The following is a 15977-nucleotide window of genomic DNA, read 5'->3' as shown; positions in this document are numbered from 1 at the left end:
CAATACAAACACTTAAACGTTTTTTAGACGTTTAGGTAGCTCCCAGTAGAAAAATATCAATTCAACAGCGGCCTTTTAAAGCATTCTCACTTCAATTAATTAATTAATTCCTAATTGAGTTTAAATTAAATATTGTCATGTTTTTAGTGCATGAATCTGAATTGAACAACCTAATAATGCTCACTCTGGTTATTGTTATCTGGCTGCTCACTACGTGCTCTTGCGCGCCGAATCCAATCAATTAAAAATGAAAACTGTTGCCAGCGCGAGAAAATAAATATCATCGGTTTTATTGATACATACGTACGTATTAGCGTTTTATATAATATAGATAGATAGATGCTCAGCTTCATGCACGATGAGATGCAAGCAAAAATTGTATTTAACATATCCGCCCCTTTGATAGGCGAACATATTAAATTATGGTTGTGAACTCGTCAAAATTGTTTGAACAATATAATGTTATAAGAATATAAATGTTATTTTAAAAAAATTATTACTTCGAAAAATCACTTCCGTTCACCAAGAGATCTAAATGTTTATAATACTAATAGATAGTAATATTTGGGCGTGGGAAGTAGATGCACAAGAGTAAGCAAACAGAATTCCTTTTAGTACATAGATGTTAAGTGAATAATTTTAACTTTAGTAGAAAAACTGTTTTCTGCCAAGAAAAGACAATTATTGCGAAGCAATCATCGGGGTTGGTGAGCAGCAGCGAACAGGGGGCTTAGCCCCCTAGTAACATAAAGAAAAAAAACAATGGTCTGACACAGTTTTCCATTATTGTCGGTGTATTTTTCTAAGCCGGAAAGTAATATGATAGAATCCAGTTTTACCATATTGGATTTCCATATTGTTTTGTGTTTTTATCAGCATGAAGTTAATAAAAGTCATAAAGGTATTGTTTTCCTAAAAAGTGATAGTTTTGTATCCCTAATCTGCAGGTATAACGATTTAGCAGATATTACCTGCTAAATCGTTATGCTAGCAGAATTGCATTTAAGGTGGCCATATCCCTCTTTAAACCCTCTACAAGTGACTATTTGCTACATCATTTTCGGACTAGCTTGTGATGACATTAATTTATGATCTCAAGTTCACACCATTATATTTCAAACAAATATTACATACAAAACTGATGATAACATCATCAGTTTTGTCTTACTTTAATGTATTGTCATGTAAAAAAAATAAAAAATCACTTGATTTGGTGCAATATTTCTTGAGCGAAAACGTGTTTGCTCCTTTACTTTTGGCTCCCTCGCCTTGTTAAGATGGTATTTTGGATTCTATTATGTCATAAATTATGTTTTGGAAAATTCCTGTTTCATTTCATCAAAATATATATCTTGAAATTTAGTTATCAAATTTTAGTTTAGAAGGTTACTGATTATGTTTAAGGTATTTTATTATCCACCATATTTGAGTTCTAGTGGGGACCTTTAAAGTTTTGGAATGTGTTACTGTATTTCATATAATAGAATGACTTAATGCAAGCCAATGTTTATCAAAATGAGCTAATTTAATTTGTGGCAAATCATTTTGAAATGAATTTCAATTCATAACTAAATTGCCTTTGAAGCAAAACCCCATTCCTCCAAGAACGCAAACATTTATCATATTGCTGAATTTATCTACCCACATAAATCTATTATCGTAGTCGGTTCTTTTTTTATTAGGCACAAAAAATACTGTGATAGTATCCTTAATTAACAATGAATATCCAGATTTCTTCAATTATCATTAAAAAAAGTAAATTTCGAAGGTATTTTTTACTTGTAATATATTTCTGTATCCTGTATTTAACGGTCTTTATCTGGTGTTTTCTTCTTATAAAGTAATCCTATAAAATATCGTCATGGCGCAATATATTTTGATTAACATAATTTGCATTGCATATAACTTAATAACCGCTTTACAATTTCAACACAGTAACTAAGTTACATTTACTTAATAAGCTTTTTGCAAAATTTAGTCTTGTAAACGTACGCAACATAAATAATCAATAGTATTGTAATAGAAGTTAACTTTTATCACTATTATTACTAACTAATCTAATCTCTTTTTATAGTAACCAAAAATCAAATGGAAATTTGCAAAACAAAATGGGGGATAAAGTTGTAATCCAAACAGAGGAAAATAATTAGGTTGAAATTTTATCCCAATGGAATCAGAAACTAAATTTGTGCCATCAAAGTATGTGCTAATACAGTAAACAATTTTGTGACTTTTTTATTTTACTAATTTCAAATTTTAATGTAAATACCCATAAATCGTTGAAAAAATAAAAATAACTGCATAGTAGTCATTAGCAAGCGGAGGCGAAATTCCCCATGTCATTTAAAATTTTACTAATTAAATATCATTTAATTAAAGAGTGAATAAACAGCTATTTTTAAATTATGTAATGAATGAATTACTTAATAAATTTATGACATACTTTTGATCTAACAGTTGAAGAATTAGTTTTGTGTTTGAAATGTTGTCATATGAAGAATACAGTTGAATATGATAGATTCATTAAAGGTCATTAAACAATATAGCCTTATACGTATATCAGATTTTTCAACTGACAAACGTAAATATTAATTTTGGATTCATAAAAATCACAATCATAATTAACTAATCTTGCATTTGAAACAAATTTTACCGACAGAATAATTTTTTTTGTTATGATAAAGTTCTTCTTCCCTGTTAGTCTTCCTTTGTCAAGCGGCAATTTATCATCCAAACGACGTCATAAAGATGCGTAGACAGAGGTTAAGGTTGAAACGAATAAACTTTATGAACTTTAATAACATGTTTAACTTTTATAGTGTAACAATTTCAAACCCTAACATAACAAATGTACCATAGATTGCACCGTTTATTCTTGATTATTCTTTCTCCTTTTTTTACTCAAATTTTGTTTTGCTTAAAAAAATTCCTTTAAAGTCTATGCGTAGGATTCATACAGACTCGTCAAAGAAAATTAAATGAGTTCGTAAATTTTTAGATTGTAAATGTTCCTAAACTAATAAAATATACAGCTGTGCACCCAAGTTGCAACGTGTTCTGAAGATAATTATAATTGTAGCTAAGATGGTTAGAAAGTTAAAGCGACAATACAATAAAATTGATACTTCGCGTTGCGGGAGAAATTATTTGATTTGTGCAATTTAATGTTTGAGTAATTTAATGTCTAAAATGAGCACTTTTACACATGATATATTTGTGAAACTTATTTTCACGTTTAAGAAAGGTGAAAACTAAGTTTTACCATAAAGTATATTTAAAGTATATATTTATAAAGTATATAAATCATTAATAATGACAAATCTAAATCTTGGTCATTTACAGTAATCACATCTATAAAAAAAAATTTAATCCATTGAAAGGTATACTAAAAGCACGCTTTTAACTTTTAAAAAATTACAAAAATTGAAAAAAAACTATTATGAAATTACTGCTGAAGCACCGAAACAAATTTTTATTTTTATTAAATGCTTGAAATGCTTGGAATATTAAAATGATAGTCGCAATTTCAACTTTTAAAGAAGAGTGTTATTAATGAAAGACGCGCCAACTTCCTTTTTGCAATGAGATGTTTTTGTGAATTGAAGTGTTATTTAGTGGAAATTCCATCAATTTGTACAGAACCTATCTTAAAACAATACTAAAGAACAGTTCATATAGAATTTCCCTTTTGAGAGAAAAGTGTGATTTATCAAATACTGTCCCAAGCTTTTCTCATTATTCGTCAATTCTGTGAGTAATCAACAGAATTCGACTATTTCGTTAGTAAAACAGTAAAGAAAAAAGATGATTTTTTCTCCTGATTTTAGTAATAAATTAAAATAAACAAACAAAAAGAAACCCTTCTCCTTCACAAAAAAGTTCTAAAAAGTTTTTTAAATTACATATTGGCATTAAAAAATTTAAAAAGCATTTAAGCATTAAAAAATTTATAAAAGTGTTAACATTGAAAATTGATTTTACAACTTATAAAGATTTTTAATAATTTTTAAGCACTATTATAAATTTTTAAGTGATTTTTTTTCAACACATTGTTTTTTTCTCTCTCTTTTCTCTCTCTCTCTTTCTCTCACTCTCTCTCTCTCTCTTTATCATTTAATACTAATTTCGTAATCATTCATAGAGAATATTAAAGATAATACAAGCATATATTCGAAAGTATTATTTTCAAAAATTATTCGCTTGCAAACGAAACGTTTATTGATTTTCATAACATGAATAACATCATATCTTGAAGCAACACAACAGTTTCCTTTTTTTTTGCATCTTTCTAGTAAATGTATAATAATCTACTCTCGGAGAGCAGAAAGACCAGATTTTCTATATTACGTCATATTTTTAAGATATTCAGGAGCTGATATACGTAAAAGCGGTCGGCGCATAATGCCGATAACACTGCCCTATTACGATATTAACCTCATAATTGTGGAGCCTCAATGCGTATTGATAAGCCAACAAATGGCTGTTGAAAGAGGGATTTTTTTTTTACAAATGAAATTTTTAAAAATGTATGTAAACTTGTTTCATCATCGTATTTTTGTTAACATCTTTGACCGTATAATGAAGAAAGGAATTAAAGACACAAATTTAACAAATAAATGAATAAAAAGACAAAACCTATCAATGCTAATAAGTGTACAAAACTAAATATCAATTTGACTTAGCTAAAAAAAAAAGTTGATAGATTTAACATTCATATTTAACTTTCAAATAAAAGTGTGAAAAGTTGATACTTTTTTAACAATTGCAATATTTATACTATGCAACTTTTTGTAATTTTTTTTTTATGAAGTATGATAAGAACGTTACATAATACGATATCTCGAAAAGGTTTATCAGATTCTGCCAAAAAAATTACTTCAAACTAGATCCAAGAATAAAAACTATGAATATTATTAATTGAAGTTGTCAGAATACACTACTAATAAAAAAATTATACAAATCAAACGCAAGAGCTTCAGAAATATTTTTCCTTTCAAACTCACGCAAAAATTATCAACTTTAATGCAGTTTTTATTTACTTATTTTTTTTAGGAACTATTAAAACGCTTTTACATTTTCTTTTAAAATTACAACTTTCTTAGACTATCTAAATACAGTTCTCCTTTAATCTTGCTATGGTTGAATATCACTTAAATATTTCTTCAAACAAAAATGAATTTTTACAGAAAAAAACCCAATAAGAGTATCTTTTTTAACCTTAAAAAGATTGCATATAAAATTGCAAAATGCATTTAATTTTCAGACAAAGAAATGTAATATATTCCATGTAATGCCAACGAAAAAGGCACATATGAAGGTAAAATCTGCAAAAGCTTTATAATGCAGGACAATAATGTTAATTAGCCATTTCCTATTTAATTGAAAATTATTTCATAATAAAACTAACAACAATGATATTCAGTAGTTACATCATAACCTCGATCATTCGATCATTTCAAGTTCAGCATATGTTCGTGACAAATTGTTATGATGCTTCTTAATGAAAACTCCATTAACTTCTACAAACGCAACTAATTAAGAGATGAATAGGCTTTTAAAAAGCCTATTTTCCTTAACTACCCATCCGAATGTGCTTGTAAAGAGGGTGTGGAATTATTACGCCAGAGGTTTCTTTTTTATATTCTTCCTTTTCATAAACAAAACTTTCACTTTCGACAAGTCTCAGAGCTTCTCCTTTTTACTCAAAACCACCAAATCAAGGTTGGAATACAAAGAATCTACAAACAATCGGCTCCTTTGTAAAAACCCTGGCCTTGGTTGGTACTGTAAATAAAAAATTTCCGAAATAGGTGTGGAAAATCGAGAAAGTGAAGTTCTAACCTTGGCGATGAGCGGGGTGTTCTTAAGACAAATAAATGTTCTCAACTTAATCGAATTCTGGATGTTATAGAAATACATAATATCCGAAGGACTAACTTATGTGGAATCCATCTTGCGCAATGTTTTGTTCCGTAATTTATAAGCTGAAGACATTCTGTCATTTGAACTCTGCCCTCGAACATGTGTCTGTTACAATTAGATGGTTAGTTTACGAGTAGACACTGAGTAGGAACCTTGAATTTATAACGCATGAATTTTAATTTATGAATAATAAAGCATCAAAACTGTAATATTACAACGTAAGATAAGTGATCTTTTCACCGTATAGGAAAAGGGGTAGTGTTGACCCAGCAAGAATAATAACTGTTGCATTCGTAATTAACGCAAAGCAAGTAAGGAAATTTAACACTATGAATGGTATTCATAAATAAATTCATTTGTGTGTTTTTTTAAAAATCTTTATAGTTTAATTGAATTTCGAAAATTATAACATTTTAAACAACTTTTCTCTTATTTATTGGAAATCGAAAATTTCCGCACTATGTATGAAATTTAACACTATAAATGGTATTCATAAATCAATTCATTTTTTTTTTTTTTTTAAATCTTTATAGTTTAATTGAATTTCAAAAATTATAACATTTTAAACAACTTTTCTCTTATTTAATGAAAATAAAAAATTTCCACACTATGTATGAAATTCAACACTGTGAATGGTATTCATAAATCGATTCATTTGGGTTCTTTTAAAAATCTTTATAGTTTAATTGAATTTTAAAAATTATAACATTTTACCCAACTTTTCTCTTATTTAATGAAATTAGAAAATTTCCGCACTATGTATGAAATTTAACACTATGAATGGTATTCATAAATCAATTCATTAGGGTTTTTTAAAAAATCTTTATAGTTTAATTGAATTTTGAAAATTATAACATTTCAAACAACTTTTCTCTTATTTAATGAAAATAGAAAATTTCCACACTATGTGTGAAATTTAACACTATGAATGGTATTCATAAATCAATTCATTTTTTAAAAAAAATCTTTATAGTTTAATTGAATTTTGAAAATTATAACATTTTAAACAACTTTTTTCTTATTTAATGAAAATAAAAAATTTTCGCACTATGTATGAAATTTAACACTGTGAATGGTATTCATAAATCAATTCATTTGGGTTTTTTAAAAAAATCTTTATAGTTTAATTGAAGTTTGAAAATTATAACATTTTAAACAACTTTCCTTTGATTTAATGAAAATAGAAAATTTCCGTACTATGTATGAAATTTAACACTGTGAATGGTATTCATAAATCATTTCATTTGGGTTTTTTAAAAAAATCTTTATAGTTTAATTGAAGTTTGAAAATTATAACATTTTAAACAACTTTCCTTTGATTTAATGAAAATAGAAAATTTCCGTACTATGTATGAAATTTAACACTGTGAATGGTATTCATAAATCATTTCATTTGGGTTTTTTTTTTAAAAAATCTTTATAGTTTAATTGAATTTTGAAAATTATAACATTTTAAACAACTTTTCTCTGATTTAATGAAAATAGAAAATTTCCGCACTATGTGAAGAGAAAAAAAAATCTTCTGTTATAATTCTGGTTCCACTGTATCAAATTAAAGAACTGTCTCCTTTTCTTTGCAAAGTAGTAGGGGAGAGTGGGGTCAATTGTAACATTTTTTACTTAACTATTTTTAACTAACAAAAAATCCAATATATTATTAATATTAATTGACAGACGAGTAAAGTAGACTATCCTCTACTAGAAAAAAAATAAATACCTGATTTTAAATATTATTATATTAGTTATTAACAATTTTTGACAGTCGTGCAGTTGTTACAATTGTCCCCACTTACGGGGTCAATTGTAACAGTTCATAAATTCAACTAAAACATAGTTAATTATACATATTATCATAGTTGTGATATATTTTTTTATTGATCAAAATAGTAGTGATATTTTAGGAGTAAAAATAATAATGAGCAGAGACCTAAAGGGTTAAACTTTTAACTTTAAGGGGTTAAAAATTTTAATTTATGCTGTGAAAGGTGACAAATAAAATAATGCACATGCAACATAATATAAATGATATAGGAAACTATTGGTGGTTCTTAAAGAGTTAAGTAATGGTTTGTAAACATAAGATTATTTATTTTCAGCTGTTACAATCGTCCCTTTACTTATTGTTACAATTGTCCCCAAGACGCCATTTCAGCTTCATTTGTTAAAAACAATGCTAGTTAATTAGCAAAACTAATCTTTTTTTTTTTTTGAAATGTTAATTAAGGTGTCCACTTACATATTCGGTTAATAATTTTTATTTGTTTAAACAAAATTACTTTGTTACAATATAATATTCTAATACCAAAAAAAGTACTTGCGTGGCGTGAAAATATCTTTTGTGATGTAACTCTTTCAAAAGTACATAAAAATGGTTGCCATCAGGGGTGTACATGTAGATTTATTAAATACACCTTGTGCGCCACCTAGGAACCAAATCTAGAACCCGACACTCGAAATTTTTGCTCTGTTACAATCGTACCCTGTTACAATTGACCCCACTCTCCCCTACTCAAAATGGGAGGAGAGGGGCAATTGTCTCGGGGCGCAAAATGTCTTACAATAAATAGTGTTTATTAATTAGTTACTTTATTATTGCAGAGAAAAAACTAAAATTTTGTATAAAAGATTTTTAAAAGTCTTATAAAATATGAAAACTTGAATTTTTGTGTTTTGTGGAAGGAGCCCGTAACAAATTTTTTCCGTGGACCCGTTTTGCAAAAAATAAAAGATTTGTGCTATGTTTGCACTGAAGTGCTACTCAAACACATTTCAGTTTAAAATCAATACTGCATGATGAAAAAAAAAAAAGTACTAATTTTTATCAAGGCTAAAACAATAGTTTTAAAAAAATATTTTTAATAACAATTTTAGGCCTCAGCTTTATATAATTAAACATTAATAATAAATTTCAGATTTTTGCGGAATGTTATTCGAAATGTAAGTTATTCCTCAACTTCTTCTCTCATTGGAAGAGGGGGAGTTCATAAATTTGGGTGTCCCACTAACAATGCGTCCGGGGCCCGTTATCCCCTTTTGCCACCCACAAGCTAAGCTACTGGTTGAGTATGATTTTACCATTCAGTTATTCCATGGATATGATTGGGCTTATTATAGGTATAGAGTTGAGTAACCCTCCCTTCATAACGCATTGTATAGTTAAAATTAGTCTACGACTTCTCACAATTGTTTTGCAATCATTTTCTGTTTTCTCACGATAGACAGATCTAAATGAAAATTCGTTCAATTGAAAGATCCCAAATGTTTTATTATGTCAACAATACACAGATATATAGTTACCAATTCTATTGAGTCAAAATTTAAATCTGGTTGCTTTTTAAAGTTAAAATGGCAGCTTCACCCAATTTCTCTTAATATTTGTTTAAATTCTCATTTAATCTTTTAGTTATTGTAAAAACTTGCTAATTTATCTTTGCTAACAACGATCATTTAGCAATAATATGAAAAGTAAATCTGTTGCATTTATTTACAATTTTATTTTATAATGATTAATAATAAACATATTTATTTTGTAATGATGATTCATTTTCATAGTTAAGGGGCAAAGTTTTGAGGGAAATTTATAACAATTAAGTACAATTTATTAAAAAGTAAAGATTAATAATTTATTATTTAATAATTACGTAAAATTTATTACATTTTGCCTAATAAACTAGAATTATACCATTTCGTTTTAACGCCAAAAAGTGCAACTTTTAGTTTTAAGTCACCAATTGTGAACAATCATAAGAAATGAAAAACGTAATAATAGCCGAGAATAATATTAAGAAGGGATGATAAATAAGTATCACTAGAACATTCCATATATAAGAGATAAATAATAATCACTAGGCAAAACTCGTATATATATACTATCTTTTTTTGCTGATAAAAGCTTAAGACACCAGGTTAAGTTCTTTTTCGTTTATTAACAATAATGTCATTTTTTCCCCCTTGTTCATTGATTATGTATCAACAACAACCAAAAATTACAAGACAAGGTATTGACAACTACTTTTTATGACAAGTATAAGTATTATATTTATTAACAATTTATTTCACAAATCTGTCAAAAATCTTTCGAAATAAGAGTTTTCAGTTTCGAGAAAAGAAGTTTTTTGCAGAAATTGTTTGCATGAAAGTTATAAAATATAAATTCTATAAAAAGAATAATACTTTAATTTGGGGAGCTGATATATAACGAGATGTGGTGAAAAAAAAATTTCTGTGCATGCATTTCGTTTTGTCACAAAGTTAGAACAAAAACAATAAAAATTTTTAAATGTGCCACTCATTATTTACTTTTAAGAAATGTCCTTGAGATTAAGTAGGTAAGCTTTCAGATTTTAAAAAGGAAAAGTGACAGATGCGTGCAAAGAATACCCAAAATAAACTGCAAATTTGAGTAAACATAAGGCTTAAATAGGCCTTAATGGAGAAAAACACTGTGACAAGTTCATAAGGTTGATTTTTTTTTGAAGAAAAAAGATAATTCGACAGTAAATTGTGTAATATTCTGGAGAATTTTTTCTAAAAGGATTTGGTTGTATTTATGCGAGGGACTGTAAACAGTGCATCTATGGATTTAGATCATAGCTTTGCAAACTTCAATTATGAACTAACTAACTTCAATATTTAATAATTTCATTTAAAATATCAGTATAAACTCAATAGCTTAAATAGCCCTATTTTTCATCTTGGATTTTGAGTTTCTATATAGCCTATATTCTGTATAGCCGATATAAGACGAGAAACATTTTCTTTCGCGCTTCTCTTCCAAGCTTCAAAGATTTACTATTTTTCCACATAGCGAATATAAAACATGGAACATTCTTTTCCTTTTTAACAAAATTTTAATTTTAACCCGGAGAGCCATGAAAACGGGAACTTTAACCCTTTAACGATCTGTTAATTTTCAAGAAAGCGGTCATAAAAGTGCCTATTTTGCCAAATACACGTATTTGATTAGTGCTGACATCTAGTTTTAAATAAACTAACTATCTACAATAACCTTAAAAATAACTGCCATCTGGTGTGTAAAATGGTAAATAAAATGTTTTCCGGGCAAAAGAAATAAACTAGTTTTATTCTTATTGGCGCATTACTATTCAACCCTCCAGCCCGGAAATTTCACGGGAGCGAGAAATAGAGGGCGAAACCTTACTCCGTCATTTTCACGGGAGCGAGAAAGAAGGGGTTAAAGTGAGATACGGGAGCAAAGTATCTTGAACAAAAGTACCTGCATTTATACTGTATTTACCAAACATTTCCGAGTGTTTCTAAGACAAAATAGAACAGTAATTCATGATTACATTTTGTAACTCTATGACGCAGATAGGACACCGTTGTCCATTTTATATATTTTGTTTTCTGATGCTCTATTACAATCAAAAATATATCTTGTTCTTTTTTAATTACAAAAAACAATTAAATAATTACTAAAAAAATCTGTTACATTATCGGAATTATGTATGTAATGAAACATAAAATCCAAAAAAGACATAATCCACATTTTTTTCATTCTTATTCAAAAATGAAAAACTGTTCCTCTTAGATTTAAATAACTGCAACTTCGAAGAATAATTGTTTGGAAGTGAGCCGTGTTTGGAACATTTTACCCTTAACAGAGAAAAAGACAGCGATGTTTCATGTTGTATTTCATAACCATAAATTATTAAAATGTTAAATATAAAATTTTTCTCATATTTACGTAAATTAATACAAAATAATGAAAAAAATTTGAACAAGATGTTTGATAAAAATTCTGCTTCAAAGAAATATAATCAACTAATCATTATCTACGATTACGCGTATCCTTTGAAGGGATTTATTTATAGACTATGTCAATCTTCATCAATCAAAAGGTATCTCCAGATAGAACATGTCTTATATACTAGTGAATTGGTATTTGATATTTGTAGTGGTAGTTACGCCACACCTTCAATACTTGTAATTCAATTACATTTTGTCTAACTCTGACATCGATCAATCTGTTTGTTTCCTATAGGTTTTATGCAGCTGTCTATGGGTGATGTGTTGTATTCTTCCCTGTTTATGCGGTGATCATCCGGATGGTGAAAGTGAAGTGCATCGTTCTCAAGATGTAAGAAGTCTTATTGAAATTATTTTATTATTGAATGAACACAGTGGCGTGCAGAGATGTGTGAAGAACAATCCACATTTTAATTTTATTATTTTATATAAATGCAAGCAGAGATTCTTGACTTTTCTCTTCAGTATTTGAATGCCGTAAAACATAAAATTTAATTTATTTGAATGTATCGTAATACATTTTCTTTAAACCAAATATATTTACCTGTAAAATTTAATTTCAGATGAAAAAATAACAGCAATAGATTTAGTTTAGTTTTAGTGTATAACTACCACCTGCACGCAATTGAATGAAAAAATTACTCGAACAACTTAGGCTTATTACCAATTGGCAAAACGGGTCTTGGTTTAGATTTGCTACAGAAATATTTCATAAAAACGCAATAAATAAATAAATAAATAAATAAATAAAAAATATTTTGGATATGCAACAAAACACAATGTTGCTTTTTCTTAAAACTTTCACACAGTAATACAATTTATCTATTGTTAAGGTTAAGGATATTATCAAGTAAACATCTTATTTAAATTTATACTCTTATTTTTGCTTGTAAACCTCTAGAAAGTATTTTTTAATAAATTATTTTTGTTGTTAGCATCATGGATGTCCAAAATTGGCCCTCATGATTTTGAAAAAAATATTTAACGTAATTTATATTTAATAGAGCAATAATTTGTGTTAATTCCTGTTATTAGATAGAATTATAAATTCGCTTTAAATAGGAATCGAATTTACACTTAATTGTTGTCAGAGTTTAGATGTGTCTTTTGAAAACTGAAAATTAATAATCATTGCCAAAGTTTTTAGACCGCAGGTTTCAACAATTTAAATTTTTTTTTTAATGTAAAGTAGTATACACAGCAGGTAAAGTGGCTATAGTTCCAACCATGATGATTCGGTGCAAACATTGCCTCGCTATTTCTATTTGGGTGCAAAGCATTTTTATCTCTCCTACCTGCGCATACATTTTTATGACCGGCATTGTCGGTTAACAAATATATCATTTTTGTTCACAAAAATTTGCCTGTAACGGGCATGAACTATTTTGGAGATTAAGAATAATCGTTTAGTTTAAAATAAAAAATAAAAAAAGAATTTTATAGTTAAATTTATAGAATTTTTTTTGCTTTAATATAAAAAACAAAAATTTTTTTAACAATAAATTTATTATTGGTTGCTCTTTGAGACTCTCAAATACATTTCCATAGTCGTCATGAACAGAAAGATTGCTGTTTGTCTGACAAATGTTTTATTTTAAGACATAGTCTATTTTTTCCTGTCGGTTTCTCAAGTAAAGGCGTCCTATTTCTGTCTAAAAAGCAATTCTTTTTCTCAATTCTAATTTTTCTCTTTATCTTTCGTAGGCTCTTGGCAACTATCGTTTCAGTTACAGCGTAGCCAATAATGAAGGAGAGCACTTCCGCGAGGAAGGTACAGATGCCCTGGGCAGAGTCGTCGGCTCGTACGGGCTAAAGCATGTAGACGGAACTCATCGAGTAGTTGACTACATCGCAGATAAAGGAGGTTTCAGAGCAGCCATTCGAACCAACGAGCCAGGCGTTATTAGCTCTGAAGCAGCAGATGCTACCATTTTAAAAGCGGATCCCAACGCTCCTTTAACCGTTGCTGCCACTTCTGACGATCAGTCTAGGCAAGTATTTGGCAGGAGGATAGATGCCGGAGTTTCAAAAGTGTCATATGTAGATGAAGATAATGAAGCGAAACGTGAGAATGACGAATCTGTAAGAGAGTCTAGGCAAAGGAATTTTGATGACTATAGACCTCTTAGTCCTGTTGCCTATTACCCAACCGATATAATAAGAAGTCCTGTAAGTCCCTCTGATAATAAGCCAGTTGATCCTGTAAGGTCTCCTAGAGTTTTGACACAAAACTCTGAAGCCGATTCCAAGCCTGTGGATGTATACTTTCCTCCAATAGATCCACACACGGCCATTCGAAGACCTCCATATTATTTACCAAGAGACAGATCAACAGAAGGCAACTTCTATCCCACTTCAACATCTCGCAAACCATATATACCACCCTACGGTGGATTCGATGATGATGATCTTCCACCTCCACCAACAGACAGACGGCCGGGAGTGCCAATACATAGAGATTTAGGCCCAATTCTTCCCATATCAACACCTTCTCCCATATCTTCTCAGGGTGCCAGAAGATTTCCTCCTTCTCTACATCCAGAAAATAGAAATTTTGATTTGCCTCGTTTCCCTCCTAGTTCTAATTACCCTAGCCCTCCGAATAGTGCTTTGCCAAACTTTCCAACTGATCATCGCAATATTCCTCCTGAAACTCTGTACAATCCGCCATCTTATGATGGAAGGATTGGAACTCCAAACTTTGTCTTGCGAGCTGTTCCTATTCCAAATGGTATTCAAGCAGTTAAAGTTGATCCAAGCACTGGCAGAGTCTACGAGAGGCTGGTATACCCCCTGTTCATAAGGCACGATGGTCAACCCGATTATGACAGAAATATTCTTCTTCACAATGATGATGTTAGCGATGAGGGGTCAATTAGATACGGTGATCCTGGATATTTGGACATGCCTTATCGCAGACCACCGTATAGAGGTGCACGAAATCAGCCGACAGATAACGAAGATGGGAATCGATATGGGAATAGACAGTACAATAGAAGTTATAATATTGATGAGCACAGTCTTAGCGAGCCATCAGCTGCTGATGTCGATTGGGTTAAAAAGCAATTAGCTTTGGTCGAAGGATTTAACGGTGATCAGTTTTTCAATAAACTATTGTCACAAAGATTTTCTGATCACGATTCCAACTTTCCAGGAAATGATCATTTTGATGATGAAGATAGACAGCAGTATGACAGGAGAATTCCAGGATCACGAATCAGGGCCACGTCCGACCTAATAAGGGGTTCTAGTGAAGAAGAATTAGCTCGTGAGACAAGGAGTAAAGATGATTTAGCTTCAGAAAGTTCCAAAACAATTTTTTCGAAAGTATTGCCAGAAGACGGTTCGCAAATACTAGAAGATGTCAAAAAAAGTATAAATTAAAAAAAAAATTGACTAAAGCTGGTTAATCACTGCCTGCTTAGCTTAGAGCGTTTGTGTGATTGGACTGGTTAATTTTATTTGCTGAAGACACTGTAGTTGAAATACTGTAATCAATTCAAGCATTAGTGTTTTGAACATATTAGATGTTCAAAAGAATACGGACTTTTTTAATACTGATTAAATGAATATAATAATAACATGCCACTAATAAGGATTAAATGAAGTACTCAGTCAACAAAAACTTTATACTTTTCCTTCTTTTTGATGTAAGTCTGATGAGATTATGTATTTAAAATGTAAAAATGAAGACTATTTAGCTTATGTATATTTTGTTAAAAGTTGTAAAGCGTTTTAAATCTGGTCTAATGTGTGATGGATTTGTTTCAATGTATTTATCTAAGTCGTAATAAAAATAATTGGGTGTCTAACAGCTTAAGAAGCATTAAAATTTTACAGAAAGTATTTTAATTTATTATGGAAACAGTGAAGCTATATTTTTATTCAAATCATTTTAGCTGTATGTATGACTAATAAAAAGACTCCAGATTTTTTTCCAAATATAATAAAAAATCCAATTTATTTAATTTAAATCAGAGTTTTTAAAGAGAAACTTTAAACCATCAGTTAAATTTATAAATATAATTCAAATATTATTTAAAATAAATAATAATAATACAAAAACTATTATTTCATAAAAAAAATTGTTTAATTGTAAAATGTGGTAAATTATTATCAAATTCTTAAACTTAAATTATCAATGTTGTAGTTCATTTACGTCGCACTAGAGCTCCACAATGGGCAATTGGCGACGGTCTGGGAAACATCCCTCAGGATGATCCGAAGACACGCCCTCTCAATTTATTTCCTCTGCAGAGGGAATGGCTCTCCTGCTTTGGTAGCCC

At 29.3% G+C, this 15977-nt stretch overlaps 1 protein-coding gene across 2 annotated transcripts in view; it reads left to right on the top strand.

Annotated features, from left to right (window-relative positions):
- The window catches only part of LOC107448476 (uncharacterized), a 45586-nt gene extending 30083 nt beyond the window's left edge, over window positions 1-15503 (top strand). For both annotated transcript variants that reach the window (XM_071183643.1, XM_016063674.3), the window contains exons 2-3: window positions 11927-12022; window positions 13396-15503. In XM_071183643.1, the coding sequence (XP_071039744.1) occupies window positions 11951-12022; window positions 13396-15075 (1752 nt within the window). In that variant the 5' untranslated portion in view covers window positions 11927-11950 and the 3' untranslated portion in view covers window positions 15076-15503. The remainder of the gene's footprint in view (window positions 1-11926; window positions 12023-13395) is intronic.
- The last annotated feature ends 474 nt before the right edge of the window (window positions 15504-15977 follow it).

The sequence above is a fragment of the Parasteatoda tepidariorum genome, chromosome 7, assembly GCF_043381705.1.
Source record: "Parasteatoda tepidariorum isolate YZ-2023 chromosome 7, CAS_Ptep_4.0, whole genome shotgun sequence".
Classification (NCBI taxonomy): domain Eukaryota; kingdom Metazoa; phylum Arthropoda; class Arachnida; order Araneae; family Theridiidae; genus Parasteatoda; species Parasteatoda tepidariorum.
The sequence above is the reverse complement of the archived record's forward strand: the minus strand, read 5'-3'. Positions and strand labels throughout refer to the sequence as shown.